The 24,271-nt window shown below is 35.0% G+C and overlaps 1 protein-coding gene and 1 long non-coding RNA gene across 4 annotated transcripts in view; one reads left to right on the plus strand and one right to left on the minus strand.

Annotated features, from left to right (window-relative positions):
• Nucleotides 4,344-24,271, plus strand: part of LOC109825104 (pumilio homolog 1-like) — a 28,565-nt gene continuing 8,637 nt past the window's right edge. The window contains exons 1-9 of one of the 3 annotated variants that reach the window (XM_020391834.1): nt 4,344-4,806; nt 4,876-5,077; nt 10,678-11,473; nt 11,572-12,118; nt 13,622-13,763; nt 13,848-13,955; nt 16,286-16,498; nt 16,614-16,724; nt 20,340-20,537. In XM_020391834.1, the coding sequence (XP_020247423.1) occupies nt 4,505-4,806; nt 4,876-5,077; nt 10,678-11,473; nt 11,572-12,118; nt 13,622-13,763; nt 13,848-13,955; nt 16,286-16,498; nt 16,614-16,724; nt 20,340-20,537 (2,619 nt within the window). In that variant the 5' untranslated portion in view covers nt 4,344-4,504. The other 2 variants (XM_020391836.1, XM_020391835.1) reach the window with 2 other exon arrangements.
• Nucleotides 10,204-24,271, minus strand: part of LOC109825105 — an 18,288-nt gene continuing 4,220 nt past the window's right edge. The window contains exon 3 of the long non-coding RNA XR_002242898.1: nt 10,204-10,216. This is a non-coding gene — a long non-coding RNA (uncharacterized LOC109825105). The remainder of the gene's footprint in view (nt 10,217-24,271) is intronic.

Below are 24,271 nucleotides of genomic sequence, written 5' to 3' on the forward strand. Positions count from 1 at the left end.
GATTTAGAGACTTTTGGAAAATTGTTAAAAATAACAAATGAAGTCCAAAAATAATGAAACTTTGGGAAATGTATATAAACATGTAAATGAACATGTTACAAAAAGAATTTTCCAAATTGCATTTCCTATTTGTGAAAAATCATCATTTTACAAAATAATCCAAAACACGAAAAATGTAAACATATGAAATTTGACATTTAGGCTAAACCATGTTTTAAAACTTTGCACAATGATTATATAGACTTAATAAAATATGTATATGATTATTGTTAAGTCCAAAAACTAAGAATACAATATTTTCACAAAATTTCATATTCTATGCAATATATACTAAAACACAATAATAAATATGAAACATGTGATTTCATATTTATAAACATGAAAACTCAAAAACTATGTATGTATATATATAACTATACATATGCGTAGAAACCAAAACTTATGTATATATATATGACTATATATATATACAAGGAAACCAATAAAATGTGTGTGTATATGATATTGAGCTTAGAGTATCTAACACACATAATATATAAAACCTAAACTAAATTACCCAAGCCGATCTTGATCTTTAATAAGCTTGACTTGGTACACGTTGCGGATGAAGCTAAACTTGGATCTTGAACTTGAATTGTACGATGCTTCACTCCACAATTCCTCCAACCTCCATTGGATATGATCGTGAAAGCTTGATTCCATCCATCCTCTAACATATTGTTTGTCTACAATAAATAAGAAAACGCAAACACTAGACAAACAATATTAGTAGTAAATTGTTTGTAAATCATCATCAAAATAAGAAGGCCAACAATAGGTATAGTCAATAATATTCTATAAGCAATACATGCATTTGAAAAACAATTTCGTATTTTTAAGAAATTCAGTATATCAATAGCCATCTTTGTTTCTTTTGGTAAAATATTTCATAAGATTTTTAGTTCTCCAAATAATTCTTTCCCATCAAGATCAGAAAATGTTTTATATGTTGGAACAATTTCAAGATTATCACAACATGCTTTCAATTTATTATCATCTAATGAATTTAACTTTTCTGAACCAAACAAAAATCCAAAAATATCTTCATATGCTTTATATTGCTCAAACCTTTTCTTTAGTGAACCAATAGCTTGATCTACAATATACAAAAAATAATTAATTCTAAAAGATTCTTCAGCTGATTGTGTTGTCTCCTCATTAACATTCTGATCAAATTGTTTTTTTCTACGGATTTGACGTTTTACTTGAAATATAGAATCAATTTCCATTTCAGTGCCAATTTCTTTAACAATTGACATAGCTTGTGTGAGCCAAACTTCTCTATAATCCTCAAAAAACCTAATCAATTCTTTTATTTGATCTATAGCATTATCAATAAGCATGTCTTTAGATTGTAAAGATTTTCTAATTAAGTTAACAGCAAACAATATATCATACCAAATAATCATACTTAATAAAAATTCAAAATTTCCAATTCCATGTGTTGCTAAAGAATCCGCTTCACTCCTTATCTCGGAGTCATTATCAGTTTCTTTTAACTGAAGTAGTACTTCTCTTATTTCAAGTGTTTGGAATCTAATTGCTTTAATGCTTTTAATATGGCTTTCCTAACGTGTATCCGATAATGGCTTCACAGTTAAACCTTTTACATTATTTATCAAAATTTGCCATCGCTTTGTTGAGTGAGAAAATAATATATAAATGCATTGCATCACTCCAAAAAAATCTTTTGCTTTATCACAATAATTTGCCATATCACAAAGTGTTAAATTAAGACTATGACAACTACAAGGCGTGTATAATGCTCTAGGATTAATATCAAGTAATTTTTTTTTACACCTTGGTGTCTCCCTTTCATATTAGACCCGTTATCATACCCTTGATCTCGTACATTATCAATATCAAGATTAAGAGTTTTTAGCACATTTTACAATTCTTCAAAAAGTCCTTGTCCAGATGTATCATTTACTTTTAAAAATTCTACAAAAAATTCTTCTATTTTTATCGGGCTTGTAGAAATATCGACACATCGTAATATTAAGGTCATTTGTTCTTGGTGACTTGCATCCGGAGTACAATCAAGTATTACTGAAAAATATTTAGCTTCTTTAATTTTTTGAACTATTGCACATTTGATTTTAGAAGCTAACATACTTATTAATTCATTTTGAATGCTATGACCAAGATAATGATAATGAATTTCACCATGGTCAATACGTCGAACATGTTCTTGCATTACTAGATCCTATTTTGCAATCATTTCAATTAGGCCTAAAAAATTTCCATTATTATTTTGATAAATTCTCTCATTTGTTCCTCGAAATGCCAAGTTATGTTTAGCAAGATATTTAACAATAGAAATTATTCTTTGTAATACTTTCTTCCAATATTCATTCTCTTTATTAATTTGCTCTTGAATATTTTTATCGATTGTTTTGTTTTTCTTTAATCTTATGCGTAAATCAAGCCAAGTACTCATGTTAAACATGTGCTCATTAGTTGTTTCATGTTCTTTAAGCCTAGCACTAAGATGTATCCAATCATTAAATCCTTCATTTATTAATTTTTTTTTCTTAAAACCATTTTTAAACAATTTACAACAAAAACAGAATACTTTATCAATATCATTTGAATAAACTAACCATTCCCTATTGTATTTCTCTCCATTTAATAAATGTCTAGTGTCAAATGCCAAGAAAAAACACCTTCCTAATTTATCTTTCGGACCTTTTTTGACTAATAGATCTCTTATATGGCCATTTTCCACTAATATATCTCTAGATTTTGTGTCCAAATTATCCCAAGTTCTTGGATCATAAATATTCAAATTCATTAGCATGGACTCATTAGATTGTTCATTGCCTAAAATATTTTTATTCTCATTTTCGTTTTTATTGTCAATATCAATTTCATTCTTATTCTGATTCTCATTTTTACTTTCATTTTCATTTTTATTCTGATACTCATTTTCATTATCATTTTTATTTTTATTATGAATCTCATTTTCATTTTGGTTCTCATTTTCATTATCATTTTTATTTTTACTTTGATCATCATCATTTTCATTCTCATACTCATTCAGGCCCAAATCATTAATGTTATCATTTTCAATTGAATTTTTAACTAAATCTTGTGTTTCTCTAATAATGAATTTATCAAGCGCTCCACTTTGAGTTTGGACAAATTGTTCAATTTTTTTTTTTGCGTTTATCATATCCAGATGGATATTTTCTTGGAGGCATTTCTATAATAAAACAAAAAATATCACAATCAAATTGAAAGAAGTCAAAAGATTCGGAACAATACAACCTGTTGAACAGCTCCGGCTCCGGCTAAACAATACAAAGCGGCAGCACGGCCCTACGGCAACGGCAGCACCGAAAATGTAAGACCCGTTTGGATCTCCTGCAATACAAGAAATCAAATCTCAAATCAGCAACAAAACCCTAAAATCACAACAGAAAAAATTATAAAAAATAAAAAAAACAAAGGAATCATACGCGAAAAGAGGAGATGAGAGAGCTTAGGCGAGAGTCGAGAGACCGCGGCGTCGGTGAGCTCCGAACAACTCCGATTCCGAACCGAAGTCGACGATTTTGGTGCTGGTGGCGATTTCGGGTCTAAGGTTGAGCAGAGCAGCCTGAGCTGAGCCGCTGAGGGCGGAGAGAGGATGGAGGCTGACGACGATTTGGGGCTGGCCTCGCCGCCTCGGCCTCGGGCGGTGCCGCGGTGGAGTCGAAGAGCCGGAGAAGAATAGGTGAAGAAGATGGGTAGGGGTGAGGCTGATGTGTTTTTGAAAGAGGATTTTTGAACAGAGGGTTGAGATTAAGCTGGGTGTGAAATGGACGGTCCACATTTATTTCTTTATATATATAAATATAATTATAAAAAAATTGGGGGCCCCAAAAAATTGGGAGCCCAGTGCGGGGGCTCACTTTGAACACCCCCAACGCCGGCCCTGGGTATAACATTAAATTTAACGGATATTAAAAGTTAAAATGTCCTAAATTTAGCATGTGCGTGAGTGTGGAATGCTAATTTTCGAGGAAATTCTCACATTTGCGTAACCAGGCTATTAATAACTTCAGGATAAATAACGGCCGTCAAAAACAAGTAAGGTATATAAGTGCAAGGTAGGAGAAAGTATAGGGTGTTTAGGTGCAATTAAGCCGTATGAAAAGTTTCTCTAGAACTTACGCAGCTCGATATACCTACCCATAATTACCCTCGGTTACAGTTTTACCCGTCCAAAACCTAATACAACAATCTCAACCGTTCAAATCTAATCCAACGGTCCAAATCAACCAAACGAAGCTTACCCGTTCACGCTCCCGTTTCCACCCCCTCGCCCTCGCTTGCGCCACTCTCATCTCTCCCTTAACCCCCCCAATCAAAAGACGCGATTTTTCTCAACAAACCCTAGAATCAATCATACAAACCCTAGAAAAAAAAAACCTCAAACCTTAGAAAATTTCTATGAGCCTCAAACCCTAGGTCTCCAACAATGATCACGGAGAACTCGTCCAATTTCGATGACTTCGAGAAGGAACTCGAAGCTCTACTCAGCGAACAGAACAACAGCAGAGCTGCGGCTCTGGATCGAGAGCGGGATCTCAACATTTTCCGAAGCGGCAGCGCTCCGCCGACTGTCGAGGGCTCGAGGATTGCGATGCAGAGCTTGGTCCTCTCTGACGAGGAGATGAGGGCTCATCCTGATTACTTGTCGTATTATTATGGGAATGATATCTTGAACCCTAGGATGCCGCCGCCACTTGTGTCGAGAGAGGATTGGAGAGTGGCTCAGAGGTTTAGGACGGCGAACCCTAGGATGCCGCCGCCACTTGTGTCGAGAGAGGATTGGAGAGTGGCTCAGAGGTTTAGGACGGCGAAATCGGCGATTGGTGACAGGAGGACTAATGGAGGCGGGGGATCCTTGTTTTCGGTGCAGCCTGGGTTGCCGAGGGGCGATGATGGGGGGAGAGGGTTGAAGGAGGAGGAGTGGGGTAATGGTGGGCTGATTGGGTTGGGGGATGCCGGGTTGGGGACGAGGAGGAAGAGCTTTGCAGATGTTATTCAGGTGATAAATATAATCTTTTGGGCAGTTTTATTTTTTTTTTATATTGCTACTTGGTTTTTGATAGATATATTGGTATTATAGTTGTTATCAATGATAAGAAAGATGCTCAAACCTAGCCTTTTGAGTAGCATGTATCTGTACTATTATCACTAGTTTGTTACCAGTGTAATGCACAAGAATTCGAGAGAGGGCATTTTTCCAGAAAAGATAATATAATTTATAATAAAAACTAAAAAAACTGTTTTAGTTTATAGTAATAGGTCACCATTTTGAGAATAGAAGTCATAAATTATTATTTTTACCTTTACAAGTTTCTCTTGCATGAAGAAGTAGTCAAACACATTAAATATGAACATAGCCATGTTCGATATGTGGGTGTATGACTTCCTACTCAAAATAATCATAGTATGTTTTACATGTTCCTTGATGGGGTTGTATTTTTTTTAGCATCAATTGGCTAGTGATATTGAGCAGTGGTGTCGTTGTTGTGGAAATGGTTAATTTAGTAGTGCCTTTGTAAGGAGGCTGCACTATGTGGTGATTTAGCATTCTGTAAAACGTTTTGATTTTGGCTGAAATTGAGTCTAGTTCTAATTAGTTGGCGAATTTGAATTCTTCATGGCGTTTTTGATTTCCTTTCACCTTTATTGGTATCAGTAGTGAGGTGTTTCAATGATTTTTTTAATGTTTTGGCAATTTTGACAATTTTTGAATTTGGATAAGAATTTATCATCAAAGCTGAAATAAATCAGAATCTAGTCACGAGCTTTCTATTCAATTAATTGATTTTTTCCACCCAAGATTTTTGGTACTTCATTTCTTAACCTTTTCTTCAATTGCTATTGGCCAATAGTAGTTGTAATTATTGGTTGGACCAAATAGACATACATAAAATCCGATATTGTATGGCCATTACATACTGATATAGTTCAATACTACAGACCTTGGTGTTAATCTCTCATGTAGTGAAGAATAGAATGCCATCCCCTTTGCAAGATGTGCCTTTGTTATTGAAAGGAAAAGGCCAAAGGTGTACACATAAGACTTCTGAATGAGAAGTACCTAACACTAGTCCTACTGAAATGTATCTGTCAGTCCGACAAAGGCAGTTATGTCTCTCAGTGATGTGCAGTGATGTGCCTTACTTGCCTAACATGTTTATTGTATACATGTTCCTTGCCTATTCCTAACTTTAACCAACTAACTAGGAGTTGGTATCAACTCTCTAAAGGTCAATAAATTTGTTCAATGTTTCCATGGATTCTTCCAGACTTTATGAAATATCTTTTGATAGGGAAATGAGGTGCAAAACATAGCAAAACAGAGTGATATGATTTCTCTGAATGAATTGAATGAGAAAAGTCCGGGAACATAATGCTATACAGTCTTTTGAATGGTTATTTTTTCTCATGTCAGAAAATCTTTTGCTCATTCTTGGTGCAAACCTTGCCAGGAAGTTAGTTACCACTTCTAGTAATAGCATGATTATGAGGTGATTTATCTTGAAGATTGTTGTTGGCACTCTGACAAAGAAGATGTGGATATCAAAGACCGAAGATTGTCGCTGCTGATAATCATGAGCATTGGCTTTAATATGATTCTATGCCAGTTTATGATGAAGACCATTGCTGACTCTCAAAAGCAAGATGTCGTGCACGTTATGGAATGTACCTGATATTCAACCTCGAGCATTGGCTAAAAGAATGAAGTAATCTGCTTTTGAAAAAAATAGAGTCCTTTGTTTAAGAATGAGCAATAACCTTAACCATCAATTTAAGCATGGTCTAGGTAATTCTAAACTCTCTAAACATCGATCAGTTTAATGTACGGAAAGCTTGACAAACTTCAGTTGTAGTCTGTTTGTTGGATAGATTTTCCTTAGGTTTCACTTTTATGGAGATTATTGCTATCAGGTTGACATCATGGTTGTGTTTCTGTTTCTTAGTTTTTTTTTTCTTTCCATTTTTCGTTCGTTTGTTAAGAGCGGGAATGGTGGTTCTTCATATTTAGGTGACTTCATTGCGAATAGCTTAAGTTGTCTTCTATATGTTTGGTCAACTTTTTAATCTCTAAGTTAGTGACAGACACAAAAGATGGCTGGTGTCTGATCCAAGAATTAGTTAATGTTATTTGATGGACCCTGGTATAATTCATGGACTGCGGAGGGGCTGTAGATCTTTAAGAGTGCATGATTAATAAACTCCAATAATTTTGTATAAATTTACATCACATTTCGTGAAGGCAAGGGACATTATGTCTCAAAGCCAATCTGGTAGGACGAAAAGGTAGAATTAGGTTGGTTGGTATTTACCACTTTCACAACATAAGCTAGTACATAAAACCATGAATCCTAAAACTCCTTGGACCATCTCAGCCAGCAAAATGAAGCTTGAAAGAACGATTCACACAAAGCACCAGCACAAGGAAACAATGACTATATCGGTTTACACTTGCTGGTTCATGCTTTCTACTCATAGAAGACATAATGGGAAAGTCCTGCTCGTAGTATTTTATGCAATGTATCCTTTGTCAAATCTAATCTCATACAATCCTACCTCTTTTCAATGTGAACTCTTGCAATCTGATTTCTTACAATCCTACCTTTTTTCAATGTGAACTCTTACAATCACAGCTCTTTACAATGGTTTTTATTTTTTAATTTTTTAATTTTTAATTTTTTTTTTAATTTTAATTTTAATTTTTTTTTTAATTTTTTTTGTATGAAAGGTAAGTTTGTTCAATACAAAAGTTATAAGTTACAGATTCCAAGAGGGCAGTTCAAAACTGATACTTACAAGTAAAGTATTGAAGTACAAAAACTCCTACTCTATGTACACATAAAACTTCAATTTGCATTCATCCAAACTGCCAAAAACTCAACTTTTGTTATCAAAGAAAGGGTGGATGTAGAACTGAGAACACCATCTTCTGTTGTTCAAAGAGTCTTCCATGTTTGAGGCACCACTCAGCTGAATCTTCAAAATAATTTTGATCTGTAGCATCAACTCGTCAACATTTGGTTGATACTCCTAAAAATGAAAGTCATTTCTGGCTTTTCACACATGGTATATGCCAGCGGCAATAGAAACTGAATTAAATTGAGCAATAACTCCACTTCTGCACTATTTCTGAAAGATATCCCACTTCGAAGGAACATTCTTTATATGTATATAATTGGAAACAAGGCACCAAAGTTTCCTACTAAAATCCCATTCCAAGAATAGATGATCTATTGTTTCATCATATTTTTCACGAAGAGGACAAGTAGAAGATATGTCCATACCCCTCTTTCTAAGATTCATTCTAGTGAGAATTTATTATGACACCAACAGAAAATAAAAGAATGTTTGGGGGAGTCATTTTGCTCCAAACTAGTTTCCTCCACGAAACTCTTTGAGAGGGAGAAGAGCAATGCAGGCTCCTTTTGAGCTAAAAGATGGACCTGGCCCTGTACAACTGGTATTTTCATCATTGGCCATCGCCAAATGGTCTACTTTTTGCATGAGCTTCAGTCTAGACTTCAATCTACAAGAGAAAGATTGTTTTATACACAGAGTCCAAATGCTGTCATCCTTTACATAACCCCATGGATCCGCATAAGCTAGAGGAAATCAGCTTTCAGTGGAAGTACCAAAAGAAGTTTCCACACTAAGGCGACATTAGCTCACCTAACATCATGAAAATCCAAGCCGCCTGATGCTTTAGGCAAACATAAGAACAATGTTTTAAATATCGGCCGATAAACCGATATTATCGGCGATTTATCGGTTTTGGGGGCCTTCCGCCATGATAAATTCGATTCTGAATTTGTTATCGTTTTTAGATGTTTATCGCCGATAATGCAGCGATAAAGTGAGTTATCGGCCGATATTGTCGACCCAAAAAATCAGAATTATTGGCCTTTTGTTTGAGTTTTGATTTTGGGCAACTGGCACATATTCAATGCACTTTAAACATAACTCGACCCGACCCGAGTTTCTACCATTAGCTAATGATCCTAAACATAATTATTTACATTTGGTATGTTTATATTTCATTAAGTATGGTTAGATCACTTTTTAGAATGTTATATTATGTATATCACCATTCGGTAATGTCGCTCCGATAAATACTATTTATCTCTGATATATCATCGATATCCGCTATCTGATATGGATTTTGATTGTCTGATAAATTCTTGATAACCAATATTTAAAACCTTGCATAAGAGTATACCGAGCAACAAGTGGAATCCTTTTGCTATTCTCCACACCACGCCACAGAAGTTTTCTACTGATAGCTTCAACCTCATTGAGGGCTTTTTTTGGTAGGATGAAAATTGATGACCCACAGGCAATAGGTATGAAGGGTAAGCAAAACAGATTTGACAAGCAGGCTCTCCCAGAACAAGGAAGAAGGGAAAACTTGTTGTGATTGTACAGTAAGGCATGCTATGTATCACCCAAACTTTGGAGGAGATGTTCCTGTATCCATTACCTATCTAGTACTTGGAAATTTGAATACTTGACTATACGTATGGAATACTCCATTTGACATGTCCTATAATTTGCAACATATTCTAAACGTGTCTTAGATTTAATATAGTTGAATCATGCATTTTACATTAAAAAGTTTAAAAATTAAATATATGAATGATGTGTCCACATTTCTATTTGATTTATGATGCATTACATTTATATAGTTAGAGAAATATGATTGTTCATATAACGGATCCAGTTTTCTTTATTCGATTTTGCTTTTATCTCATTTACGATGTATCAATATCTTTCAGTTTTGTAGATTTTTCAAACCTATGTAGTCATATTGTGTTCAGTGCAAATTTATGCTCTTATATTTATCTATACTATTGTCATATTCATGTTCTACCTGTGTCCCTATCTTCAAAACTATCCATGTACCCATGTTCATATTGTGCTGTGCCCATACACTGTCTCCGTGTCTATGCTTCATGTATGCCACATATCTTTGTGATCGGGAAACCTTCCTTTGGTGGAATGTTATGCCATGTATCCTACAGCTGGTCTGAGTTCTTGAAGCTAATTGTTAATTTTTTTCCTTTTAATATGCAATGATCACTGTTAATTCCATTGTATTTTGCATTCTTGCATAAATTCTTATACGTAGAAGTTTACATGTTCCCTACTGTACATCTCCAGAGATTTATGTGGCATCAATACCTCATTAAATGTACTTTGCAGCTAATGTGCTTGTTATTTTTGCATAAATCTACATACTGAAATTTGTATGGTGACTCCTCTCATTCATTCATTTTCACATATTTATGTTTTTGATTGATATGTATTCATTTCTCATTCATTCATCTGCACAGATTTATGTTTTTGATTGATATGTATTCATATATTTATGGGAAAATTGTTCCTGTATTCCCATATTTGATAAATTTCTTCCAATATTTCTTACATACTACATGAACATCTTCTACTGTTTTATCTATCCCTTGAGATTTAACGCTCTCTACTTAGGTTCTTTGTTGGTGGGTTAACACTGCTCCATTTTATCTTTGCATTAAGTTGGCGCCACTTTAGATCTTAAAAAATGTTTTATGTCAGTTACTGAGACAAATTGGTTTTTATTCGCAGGAAGACCTCGTCAATTTGCCTTCAATATCTCCACATCCTCCTCGCCCAGTTAATCGCAATGCTTATGCCAGTTCTAATGATGTGAACAGGCTTTCTGATGTCCAGCTGCCACATAATGGCATGGGTTTGGTTGGTGGCTTATGTTCTGGAGAAGCATCTCCAGGACTGCTTAGGTCACAGTCCTTCGCGGCAGCTGTTGGTTCCTCTTTATCCAGAAGTACAACACCAGAACCTCATTTGATGGAAAGGTCCTCAAGCCCATGCCCTCTTCCTATTGGGGAAAGATTGATCGATGCTCAAAAGAAGATTGTTTCAAATGGCTTTGGTGGTGCTGCTTCTCACATGGATGATTCTGGTGATATAGCAGTTGCCCTATCTGGCTTAAGTCTTTCACATAATATGAAAGGACATGGGGAGAACTATGCCCCGAACCAGCTTCAGCACGATTTCACTGATCAACCAGAAGGGCTATATAATATGCATAATGGCCGAAACAAGTATTTGCAGCAGAAGCTTAAGCCTGAATCTGAGTCTCACCATGGTCCTGTCCCTTTTCTGGCACAAAATGGGTTTTCAAAGAATAATGGTGTTCCCAGTGATCTTGGTCTATCTGCATTAGCTTCTAATGGAAAAGTCAGCTTGCAAGAAAAATCATCTCCAATGAATCTATCCAAGAGTAGCTTGGCAGGATCTGGTGGTCAGTATCTTACTGATGTTGCAAACAGTGACTTTGTTGGACGCAATTCAAACACACTTCAGATGTTGCCGGCAATGTTTAACAGTCAGCTTGATGAAGGTGTGTTATGATTATCTATTACGTTTCATATTAAATTTGCTGGCAGACCTTTTATCCTACTACACCATATTTCATTTTCTCATTGTTTATTTGGACAGGTGGTGGTATGGCAACTGGTTCAGAAGGAAAATATATTTTCAGAACTGGAAATCGACCAGGAGCTGCTTTTCAGACACCAGTTGTTGACCCATTTTATGCACAGTATCTGCAGAGAGCTTCTGATTATACTACAGACCTGAATGATCCTGCTTTAGGGAGGAGCTACCTTGGTACTAATCGCATGGATATCTCGGATTACAACAAAGCATATCTTGAAGTATTGCTTGCACAGCAGCGTCTGCCTTATGATGGGCCCTACTTAGGCAAATCCAGTTCTTTAAACAATGGCTTCTATGGGAATTCTGCTCTTGGTCTTCACATGCCATATCCAGCACTGGTTCCTGGAAGTCCACTAAGGCATAAGGAACAGTTGTCACGGTTACCTTCTTCATTTAGGAGTGGGGCTGGAGGATCTAAAGGATCATGGAACCATGTAAATGGCATAATGGAACAAGGTTTTGCGTCAACTTTGCTGGAAGAATTCAAAACCAACAAAACCAGATCATTTGAACTATCTGAAATTGCAGATCATGTGGTTGAATTCAGGTATTTTAGTAATGGTTTTGCAAGTAATATGAAATAAAATAACTCATGTTTGATCATTTTGGTTGCTCACGAATTTCCTAAGAAGTAACTACCATATTCGTTAACATTTTGCTCTGCTTAAAGCCTTGTTGTCCAGGGTAAACCCACAGTTACGAACCTCCAGTAGTCATGCATAGTCATTTGATTTTTCCAATGCTTTTCTTAAATTAATAACATCTTCTTCTAGTTTCGAGTGCCAAGTTTTTTTTGTGATCCTTGATAGTAACATAAAATAGACTAAATAAATTTTGCCTCGACCGGTTTGGTTGCGCAAGATTTCTGACAGAATAACTACAAAATTTACTGTTATTGATTTTTTTCTTGACATGTAGTCATGAAGAGTTATAGGTCATTCTCTTGCCAATCAAAACCTACAGTAGGTCTCCTTCCAGTTACTGTACATTTTCTTTTGGCTTTTGAATGCTTTTTTGTATACCAATAATCTTTATGTTTTTTTGCAGCTATGATTATGAATATCTCTATGCATTTGGTGGAAATGTTCGGTTTTAGTGATAGATAAGACCCGCCAAATCCTTCACGGCCCCCCCCACCCCCCCGCCCAAAAACCGGCCTCCCAAAAAAACTAATTTTGTAAATTTCTCTGGTACAGTTAGGGATTTTACTTTAATAGACCATTTTATCCCATTTTAATGGGTTGAGTTCTTCCCCAACTTCTCTCTCTCAAACTCCTTACGCCCGTTGTCTGTCTCCCTTCATCTTTCCCCTTCGATCTGTACCTTTTCTTTTTAGGTTCTTAAAGCATATTATGCCTTGTGTGGTGCGTGGGAATGAGGTGGAATTGAAAGCCCATTCGACTGGCTGTTCTAGTGTACCAAACATGACATGTATTTTGAAGCTGAAATGGTCATTTCCACTTAAGTAAGCATTCCCACTTAAGTTGCTAGGGAATGGGCATTCCGTTCGAGTTGCTAAGGAATGGGCTTTCCCCTTAACTGAGAATCAAAAAATCCAAAAACATCATGATTCCCTAATGGTCACACAAATGTGAGAATGGAAATGAGCATTCCATTACTACATAGTCTACATTTATTACATTCCATTCTCACTTGGCTTGATTCCTCTACCAAATGAGGTGTTAAGGTTTGAGATTTTGATAGGAAAATAGAGAGATATTGGGAAAAATAGCAAAACGAGACGTGATTTAGGAAGACAAAGGTAGAGGGACAATGAAGTGGGGTTCCTATTGTTGTTATAGTTATTCAATCTATATTCTTAAGAGTTAATCATGCTTAGGTAAAGAATTTGGATAGAATCCTTCATGGGATCCTTTTTGAAACAACTTAAAAGGAATTGGGGTGTCTTATCTAGAAATACCAAGAGTTGGGTTTCTATAGAAATAAAGAAGATTTGTGGTCTTATATCATAGAAACCCTTAAATATTTTCCAGTATTCAAGTCTAATCTAAAGATTAATTGATCTATTATTTCCTCTTCCCTAATGCAGTGGTGATCAATATGGAAGCCGCTTTATTCAACAAAAACTGGAAACTGCTTCAATTGAGGAAAAGAATAAATTGTTCCCGGAGATCCTTGCCCATGCTCGCGTTCTGATGACTGATGTCTTTGGGAATTACGTCATACAGAAAGTATGTAATGTTCTATTCATTCCAGCAGGTTAGAAAATAAATCATGAGAATGCTAAGAACTTACACAAACACTTGAATTGGCAGTTCTTTGAGCATGGTACAGAAATCCACAGAAACCAGCTTGCCAGTCAACTTATGGGCCATGTTTTGCCTCTCAGTCTTCAGATGTATGGCTGCAGAGTAATTCAAAAGGTCTGTTCATATGTTTTGGTCTGTTATTTACATCTATTCATCTTTAACATTCTATGCTCCACCAATAGGTATACAATTATCTGTTATTTGAGCTCTATGGATATGTGGATTCATCACTCAATATCTCAAAGAATCATGGATACATATTTTCTGTGGATATGGAAGTTTATATCCATGTAATAAAGTAAAATAAAGCAAAATTCTAACATTTCAGTCGACGAAAGTAAAATCTCTGCTCTCTACACTGTTTTTTAGACAACAAATCCATAAAATCCTAAGGATATAGAAGTGTTGGAAATTACACCTTACATATTTGCATTTTATTATCCACGGAGGGGAATATCATAAACATAGAAATAGTGACTTCTTAATTGCTAAGGTAGAAATCAAAATTTAAGCTTAACACTAGTAAAGCACAAAGCATATGATTATTATGATAATCTGAAATTTTGCACAATAGACACCAATTAAAATCTGCTCTTTGCCAATCAGTAACATTTATGTATACATTTGTATAATGTTAAATCAGCCAAGGCATAAGATTATACATCATTTCCCGGCCACCATAATTGTCTTTGTTTATGCTATCCCGTATGTTGGATATTGTCTTCCACCATTCTTGACTACCATAATTCTTCTGATTGGGGTTGAAGGTTAGAAGAGAGGGAGTGTAGATCACTTGATTAAAGAGGAGAAATCTTGAAACCCATTAAATTTTGTTGCACTAGAATTGGGTATAGTAAAAAATCCAATCAAATAACTATGAGACATAAGCTGTGTATCCATTACTAAAGAGATAAGTATTGGTAGCATGGATTAAGTTTTAACCAAGCATAGATTCATACGGTATGAACCCGTCCCATGTGTACCAATATGTATCCATATCAAATATGTGGGATATCTGGTATGCGGCCCTTTTAGATGAGAATCAGTGCATTGCAGGTGCCATGTATTCAATCAAATGAATCACTATTGAAACCAGGTTAGTTGTAAGTACTTCTCTTTGTTGTGTACACTACACAGTATGGCCAGTACCTAAAATCCAGATGTAAGTCTGCTGCCTATATCATGAAACAATTCAGGGTATGAAGAGTTAATAAATTGACGTTTGTCCTCATAGCTTCTGGTTACCCACTAATGGAACGGATCTGCTAGGGCTGATGAATTATTGAGAACTGTTTACTGTAAACAAGAACCGTCAAATATGTCGATTGATAGTTTGGTTGGGCCGGTGGTTACCTGGATGTGTTAATGGATTGATTATCTTTAGGTTGAATAAGATGTGGATTGATGTGACAGGAGTATGAAGTTGTAATATTCAACATAGATCTGGGGCGAGCTCTGCCAGAAAATTATTTTGCTAAACATGGTAATAAGACATTGGATCTTCATCCTTTGGGGTGCTTAGGAAAATTCTGAGTATTTTTGTTGCATTTCAAGAGCTTGATATAATTTATGCAATCTTCTTTCTGAAATTGGAAAAGGAGGTTTCTGTTGTTGGACATTTTAATCATCAATTATCATGAATTCGCTCTGTTAAGTAAAATTTATTGGCTTTTTCCTAGTTAAATAGTTGTAGTTTTCTTAAGCACCTAGAGCTTGTGGCCTCTTAAGGAAGCATGGTAGCTTATTTAGCTGGCATGCTTAAAATTAGACTACTTTTGTATGGTTTTGACTTTTGAGAAAATGGATGTGCACACAGGTGCCCTTCTGCCGGGGTTTGAATTTTTAAGTGTACTCACTTCGACCTTTGTTTCCCTCCTTAGATGATGAAAATGTTCACCGTGTGTACCTAAATAATTTCCATAGAGTTCGATTGTTGTTATTTATGGCATTTATGTTGTACCGTGAATGTTCCCGCTATGGAGAACTTACTGCCGACATTTACAGAAGTCAATGGTTGTTAACTATTGTGTACCACAAAGTTATCAGTTGATGTTTTCATCCTGTTTGTGAACAATTCCTGTTGTTTCCTTTGCTACACTTTATACAACTCTCCCAACCTGTTTCTTTAGATAAATATCAATATGTCAGAGTTGATTGACATCTCTTTATTTGACTTGGATTGAATTATTATTATTATTCATAACATCTCACTCTTTTAGTAGCTTGAAGCGAAGTCCAGTATCCGTCATCTTTTTAAAGCTATTGTCAGTATGAATAATTTACTTATTTATGGGTCAAACTGTTTCCTGTCTTTCTATATTTTGCTAATTGCTGTCTGTCTTGCCTTGTTTTGCCTACTTAGTCGTAATATTAGTCACATTCTTGGACATCTTAATTTGTGTTTCGACTTAAGGTTTTTGAAGAGAGATCTGGCATTTCTGTAGGCCTTGGAAGTAGTTGATGTTGATCAGCAGACACAGATGGTTTCTGAACTTGATGGTTCAATCATGAAATGTGTTCGTGATCAGAATGGCAATCATGTAATCCAGAAGTGCATTGAGTGCGTACCTCAAGAAAGGATCCAGTTTATTATATCTGCCTTTTATGGACAAGTTGTGGCACTCTCTTCCCACCCCTATGGTTGTAGAGTTATACAGGTTCTAGTTTACTGCCTGGATGTGTACCAGATCTATGTTGGCTCTTTAATTTGATTGATAATATATTTGTAGATAATTATGTCATTGCTAATATGGATTCTCTATGTTCTGGCAGAGGGTCTTGGAGCACTGCGATGATCTGAAAACACAAAGCATTATGATGGATGAAATTATGCGATCCGTGTGTATTTTGGCTCAGGATCAGTATGGAAATTATGTGATTCAAGTATGTTATTCGTTCAACGTTATTCATTCTGGTTTTAATCAATTCTTTTCTTCATTGTAATGGCATTGTCTCGTCTTAGCTGTTTTTAACATGTTAATTTCTCCATATTCTCTACTTTTTGGTCTATTTTCTGCTTATGTCTTGGTCCTGAATTTCTTATTTATCTATATACTAAAACAATTGGGTTAATACTGTAGGTTCTGTGGTAATGAACAGTAATGCTTAAGATAAAATAAAAATTTCGAATGGAAGTGATAAAGACAATGTAGCACAACGGTAACAGTTTTACTTTTTACAATAGCAGGTGGCAGGTTTGAATCTCCGCAGAGCATTATTATTCTTCTACACTCAAGATTTAACCTCATTTATTTTAAATCTTTCATGTTTTAAAATTAGTCCCTCAAATCAATGAGATTGAAATTGCTATTAATCCCCATATTAGTCTCTTTTTCATGGACAACCGAAGTTAGCTTCGTTTATTTTAAACTCACACACTTGTTAGAAAAACCAAATTTCGAATGGAAGTGATAAAGATAATGTAGCATAATGGTAACAGGTTTACTTTTTACAACAGCGGGTTGTGGGTTCGAATCTCTCAGAGCATTATTATTCTTCTACACAAGATTTAACCTCATTTATTTAAAAACCCTCCTATTTATTAGAAAATGTTTTTTTGGCTATTCAAATCTTTCATATTTTAAAATTAATCCCTCAAATCAATGAGATTGAAATTGCTATTAGGTCCCCATATTAGTCTCTTTTTCATGTATACCCAAAGTTAACTTCATCTATTCTAAAACCTACCCATTTATTAGAAAAAAGGATTTTTTCGATATTAGTCTCTTACATCTTTCATATTTTAAAATCAGTCTCTCAAATCACTGAAATTGCTATTGGAACGCCTTATTCTGAAGTTGTTTTGAAATTAGCCCCTCAAATCATTGAAATTGCTATTGGATCCCTATTTCTTAAGATATTTTGAAATTATCCCTCCAATCAAGAGTAAGGTTATCAATTACAGTGATTAATTTAAAATAAATAATGAGAATTGGGGAATTAAACAAAAACTTTTGATGGATTGAGGGACAAATTTCCTTTTGATCACTATATTATTTTTAAGGGTTTTGATATTAGTCCCTTAAATCTTCCATATTTTTAGCAACTCAAGTCGTTGAAATTGCTATTTTGAAATTAGTCCTCAAATCATAAAAACCGCTATTATGTCCCTCAACTTTTAAGTTATTTTGAAACTAGTCCTTTTAATCAAGAGTAAAATAGCAATTAGAGAGAAATTAGTCCCTGAAATCATCAAAATTTCTATTACATACCCCAATTCTCATAAGTTGTTTCAAATCAATCTCTTTAATTCAGGAGTTTTTGACATTTATATGTATAATTTTTGGCTACCTTTCTTTTGAGTGATCAGCTTGGATACATTCATTGCTCAAGCTAGTATTGTATATAAACATTTTACGAGGAAAAACTTAAGATTTGGAGATTTAATAGCAATTTTATTGATTTGAGGAACTAATTTCAAGACAACTTAGGAATTGGGAGACTAAGTAGCAATTTTAATGACCTCGGGGGATTAATTTCAGATATGAAAGATTTAAGGGGCTAATATAAACGAAACTATTTTTAAACTCATTTTGTATTTTAACAGTTAGGTACACAGTACGTCGCCACTTTTTTGCAGTAACTTTCTATATTTTTGTTCCAAGTCATTAAATATATGTATATGTATAGAGCAAGGGTATACGACGAAAATTGCTATATTTTTTGTAACTTGCTTCATTTTTGCTAAGTGCTTAAGTAATAGTTTATTTTTAAATGAAATTCTTAAATCATTAAATTTTGACTTTATCACACTAATGTTGTGGGTTTTAGCCTATAAATGTTTTTGACCATTTTTAACCACATTCGATTCCGAAAAAGTTGATGTGTGTAATCACAAAGTTTTATGCAACTTATTTTTAAACTCTTACGTTTCCAAAATCAATCTTAAATTCATACTCCAACAAACTAATTTTAGAGCTAATTTATATTTCGGCAGTTTAATAGACGGTGTTCGTTACTATGTTTTATTGTAGCTTCCTATATATTTGTTTTAGTGTTTTAAGTACTCTGTTATTTTTAAACTAAATACCTAAAACATTATTTTTCAAAATTTGCACACTAATGCCGCGGTATTGTGCGGGTCAAATTTACTCGTTCAATTGATTTGGTTTGGACATTTAGCGTTGCGGGACAATAGAATGATGTATTTGTTGGTGTAGTTTCGAGTAGCGAATGCATTGACATAGATATGTCACGGAGAATCTACTGAATCCATTTCTTCTGTGACAACATTTTGTAGTTTTTATGTCTTAGATTGGTTCACACAGAATATACTAATTCTTGCGGCCAAAATATCAAAATAAGAACTTCATCTATATTAAGAAACAAGATGGGGAACCATGAACGAGAATACCAAATCCATTAGATATATACATAAACAAACAGACCTATAACACCAGCCCCTCAGACGAAATGTTGGACTATCATAATTGATAGTCTACACTGGCAAGAATGTCAGATTAGATTTTCAGCCTCAGGGTCTTAGAAATGTTGAAACTGTTAAGCAGTTGGGAGTTATCAGCTGACTGGCTTACATAACTCTGGGGTCTATTTGTAATTACATTAATCTTAAAGTTTAGCAAACAATTGTATTGTCCTTAAAAGTACAGAAGTATTCTCCAGTGCAGTAGACAGTCCTATAAGTAGACAAGATAAAGACATGGAATCTTTCCAATTGAGCCTATAACAGACTAGCGATTTTTTCTGGGTTTAGCTAAAAACAACATTGTTGAGGGGGAGTGGCAATACCATACAGATAGGATAACAATTGAATGCATCTACAGGAGGTAGCTTCCTTGGAGGATAAAATGACTAAGAACAAAGTAAGATGGTTTAAGATGTGCAAAGGAAACTAGTGTGTCAACTAGATAGGAAATGAATGTAGTCAATGGACCAACATAGATCAGAGAAAGGCCCATAAAAAAATGGGAAATCAGCTGTAATAGGTAGATGTTGCTTTAACCGAGAGAGCGGACCTGAATGGAGCTAAATGAAAGAAAATGATTCATCTATAAGAGCCATATCTTTTGATTATACATCATAAACATTGAGCTTCTATTCATCGCCGTACTCGATGTTTCCATCCTAGCCTTTATGTTGGATAAATCGTGTGCTGTGATCTACAAGCTGCTTTTTTGTGTGTCCAGTATGTGAATTTTTGACCTCTTTTTTTTTTTGAGCAAAGTCTCTGAATGTCTGATTGATAGATATCATGCGTTGACATGGTGGTTCTGCTGTAACTTGTTGGAAAGTTTACCTGCATCCCCAAGCATTCAATTCTTCATTTATTTTTTATGGATGCCCTTACAGTTGGTTTGATCTCATGAAAAATTCTTTGTATTTGACATGCGAGTGTGCAGGATATTTTCATGTTTAAGCGGCACATTTTGTTGTGGTTCTTCATGCCTTCCATAATCAATCTATAGAATAAACATAGGTTTTAATCTTTTCATTTTACACCTATCAATTTATTTGAGAGTTGAATTTGCTTGAATGCAGCATGTACTGCAACATGGGAAACCAGAAGAACGGTCTGCAATTATCAGTAAGCTTGCTGGGCAGATAGTGAAGATGAGCCAACAAAAGTTTGCTTCTAATGTTGTCGAGAAATGTTTAACTTATCGTACTTCCTGCCTGAACGCCAGAGTTCTTATTCATGAGATACTTGGTTCCACTGATGAAAATGAACCGTTACAGGTTTGTCCTACCTTTTAATTACAAACGAGCAGTGAATCAACTGCTTCTATCTCATTCTTCAGGAAGACCCAAAAATTTTCTTTAGACTGTGTTTGATTTGAGTGCAAATGAAAATAAAAATAAAAAAAGAAAAAAAAAAGAAAAGAAAAATTAAAGAAACAAAAAGAAAAAGAAATAAGATTCTTTTTGCATTTGGTTAGGATTAAGAAAAAAGATTTTGAAGGAAAATGTTAAACAAATAATCTCTCTTTTTACTCTTTAACTAGTTAAATAAAAATATGTAGAAAATACAATTAATTTAAATTATATAGTAACAAATATTAATCCATTCTTTTTGGAATTATTTTTTATTTTTAGCTTCTTTTTCATGAGAATGATATCTATACCTGGTAGAAGTGGTAGGCGGTCTTGTTGGAGTAGATGATAGAAAATTGGACAAAAACTAAGGGAATTTTATATTTTATATTTCTTTTGTTTGATGATGCTGCTGTGCGTCCTTACACGCACTACTTAAAGCGTTATTCGGCTACTCCTGTGCCCATGATCCCAAGCATGAACCAGTTCCAGGAACAACAAAGAGAGCACTCTGGTGTGCACCAACCAGGAGCTCTTTGTATAGACAAGACTTTGCAAATGGAAATGCTAAATTTTGTATTTGGAATATGCAAAGAATTCTGTAGGCTATGTAGAGGACTCTTTGAATTTGTTGATGTATAGGATGAACTGATGAAGGATTTAGGCACCTTTTATAGGTTTTGGCGTAATTAATAGCCTTCACTTAATAGCCCTTTATTTAATAGTTTTTACTAATGATATTATTATTGGACTAAATACCCTTATTAATAATATCATTAGAACTATATTTAACATCCTTCATTATGAGCTCAATAATATTTGAAGTTATTAAACCTCTTCAATTATGATCCAATTAAATTGCTGCATTTATGAAGCGATTTAATTGCTGCATTTATGAAGCGAATTTACTTGTTCTAGATTCAATTATTAGCTCATTTAAATCTAGAAGCCCAAAGATTGTATTCTACCTCAAACCCAGCTCTGAGGCAAACAATAGCATCCATTGCAACTCATCCCGATAACCACAATCTATGGCCCACGACTAAAAAACCCAAACCAACGTTTCAGCCGAATCTTATGGAGGATTATTAAAGTTGAAACCTTTCATTTATAATAAGAAATAAATCTAACAGTCCCCCACAAATTTCAAACTTCACTTTTCGTCGCTTTTAGTTTCATGTGCCTAGCGAACATGTTGCTAGGACTTGAATCTCACTTAGATCAATTGAAGAGTAGTTAAGTATATGATGAACTAAGTCTTGAACCAATACTTTACATACTCTTCAATGATCACACATAAACTCATAATAAGTGTTTATCCATAGTAGCCAAACTTTGAACTATGATATCACTTTCCTTCCTATTTTATAGCACATTAATGACCCTGTGCTTTATCCTAATTTCTACAACTCTAGGATTTACCTAGCGGATTTCATAGAAGTTAGCCTAAACGATATCTTGTATAGGTAAATCCTTAATGTGTGTACCCACTAGCATCCTACTATTTTGGATTTATTAAGGCCTTTTATAGCCAACCTGTGACGAGCTTTCATGTCTTTCGTAGCATGTTAGTGACCCTATGCTTTGTCTAAATTTCTACAAAGGCTCTAGGATCTACTCAATAGATTCCGTAGGATTCGCCGAAACCCCACCTCGCCGAAACCCCACCTTGCATAGGTAAATCCTCAAGGTGAGCTCCTATCGGTACTCGACAACTGAAGCGCTTTGGAATTATTAAGGCTTTACATGAACAACCTTTCACATGATGGGATTATTTTGCACATTAATGGCCCTGTGCTATTATCTCTGTTTTTGCAAAGGTTCTAGGATCTACCAGTAGATTCCTTAGGAGTCGGCCAAAACTTGACCTTGCATAGGTAAATCCTTAAGATGTGCTATCGGCTCAGCACCCGAAGTGTTTTGGATTTATTAAGGCTTTAGAAAGTCAATCTTTCATATGATAGTAAAATGCATCAAACCCAAAGTGCATTACAAGCAGTATAATATATTTTTGAACCAAGAATCTTAATTGTAGTTGCTAGACTTTGAACTAATAATCTAATTCATGGTAAATAAATTGACTAATATTACATTGACTTCAAACCCATTCCGGCAGATGTATTTTGAACTAACTCTCGTGTCAGACATTTAGTAAAGGGATCTACAATATTATCTAAAGATCGAACGTCAATCACTGAGATGACTCTATGACCTATCATTTAGATAACCTTGCTTCAGACGAATAGTCTGTTTTTCTGCAATTGAACAATGAGTTAGCTACAACAACACTTGCTTGATTGTTGCAGTAATTACTGATGGTTGCCCCTAGCGAATCTTTCAACGAAAGATCTATTAGAAGATTGTTGAGCAATTCAGACTCATCTCCTGCAGAAGCTAATGCATAGAACCGGGACTTCATAGAAGACTGTGCAATCACCATTTGTTTCTTAGATTTTCATGAGACATCAGCACATCCCTGGGTGAAAATGAATCCTTCTGTCGATCTGTACTCATTTGGCTTCGAGCACCGACTAGCATCTGAGAAACGTTCAAGCACTATAGAATATCCTGAATAGAATAAGCCCAGTTTGAAGGTACCCTTCAAATATTGCATTAGTGTCCTAGTCGTATCCCAATGTGCTCCCCTTAGATTGCTTGTGAGTCCACTAAGCATTCCAAGTGTGAAAGGAATAACAGGTCTTGTACAACTCATTACATACATTAGGCTGCCGGAAAATCTTAGAATACTCTGTTTGTTTCACCGGACTTCCAGTATTTGTTTAGAAGTTTTTTGTTGTAGCCATAAGGTATAGATGATACTGGTAGTTCAAAATATCCATACTTTTTCCACATACTCTATGTAATGAGACTGAGATAAGCCTATGCCATATTTTGTTTTTAGAATCTTGATTCCTAGCATCATATCATCAGCTCTTAAGGTCTTTCATGTTGAATTGTGCCAAGAGAAACTTCTTCATAGAAGTTGCTATTTGTAGATCGGTCCCGATGATCAACATATCATCCACATAAAGGCAGATTACCACTACCTTTCCATCTATGATCTTGATGTATAGACATTTGTTAGATTCAATGTCCTGGAATCCATCACTTTTGATAATTTTATTAAATTTCTCATGCTATAGCTTTGGAGCTTGCTTCAAACTATAGAGAGATTTAAATAACTTGCACACTTTATTATCTAAGCTTTTGACGATAAAGTCTTTAGGTTGCTCCACGTAAATTTCTTTAATAAGATCTTCATTCAAGAATGCTATCTTGACATCTTTGGTGTACTATAGGATCTTGGATTGTGGCCCAGGAGATCAACACTCGGATGAAACCTAGTGTACTACAGGATCTTGGATCACAACCCAGGAGATCAACACACTCGGATGGCAGTAATGTGAGAGACTAGTGTATAGACGTCAAAGAAGTCGATGTCTTCTTTCTGAGTGAAACCTTTAGCCACTAATCTTGCTTTGTACTTGTCAATGCCACCATCAACTCACAACTTTCTTTTGAAGATCCACTTGCATTTGTTTGGCTTTGCTCTTTCTGTTAGATCCATGAGTTGCCTAAATACCATTTTGAATGAAGGAGTTTATTTCATCCTCCATGGCTTCTTTCTAGAGAATAGCATCTTGAGACTTTATTACTTC

Source organism: Asparagus officinalis, chromosome 10 (genome assembly GCF_001876935.1).
Source record: "Asparagus officinalis chromosome 10, Aspof.V1, whole genome shotgun sequence".
Taxonomy (NCBI): domain Eukaryota; kingdom Viridiplantae; phylum Streptophyta; class Magnoliopsida; order Asparagales; family Asparagaceae; genus Asparagus; species Asparagus officinalis.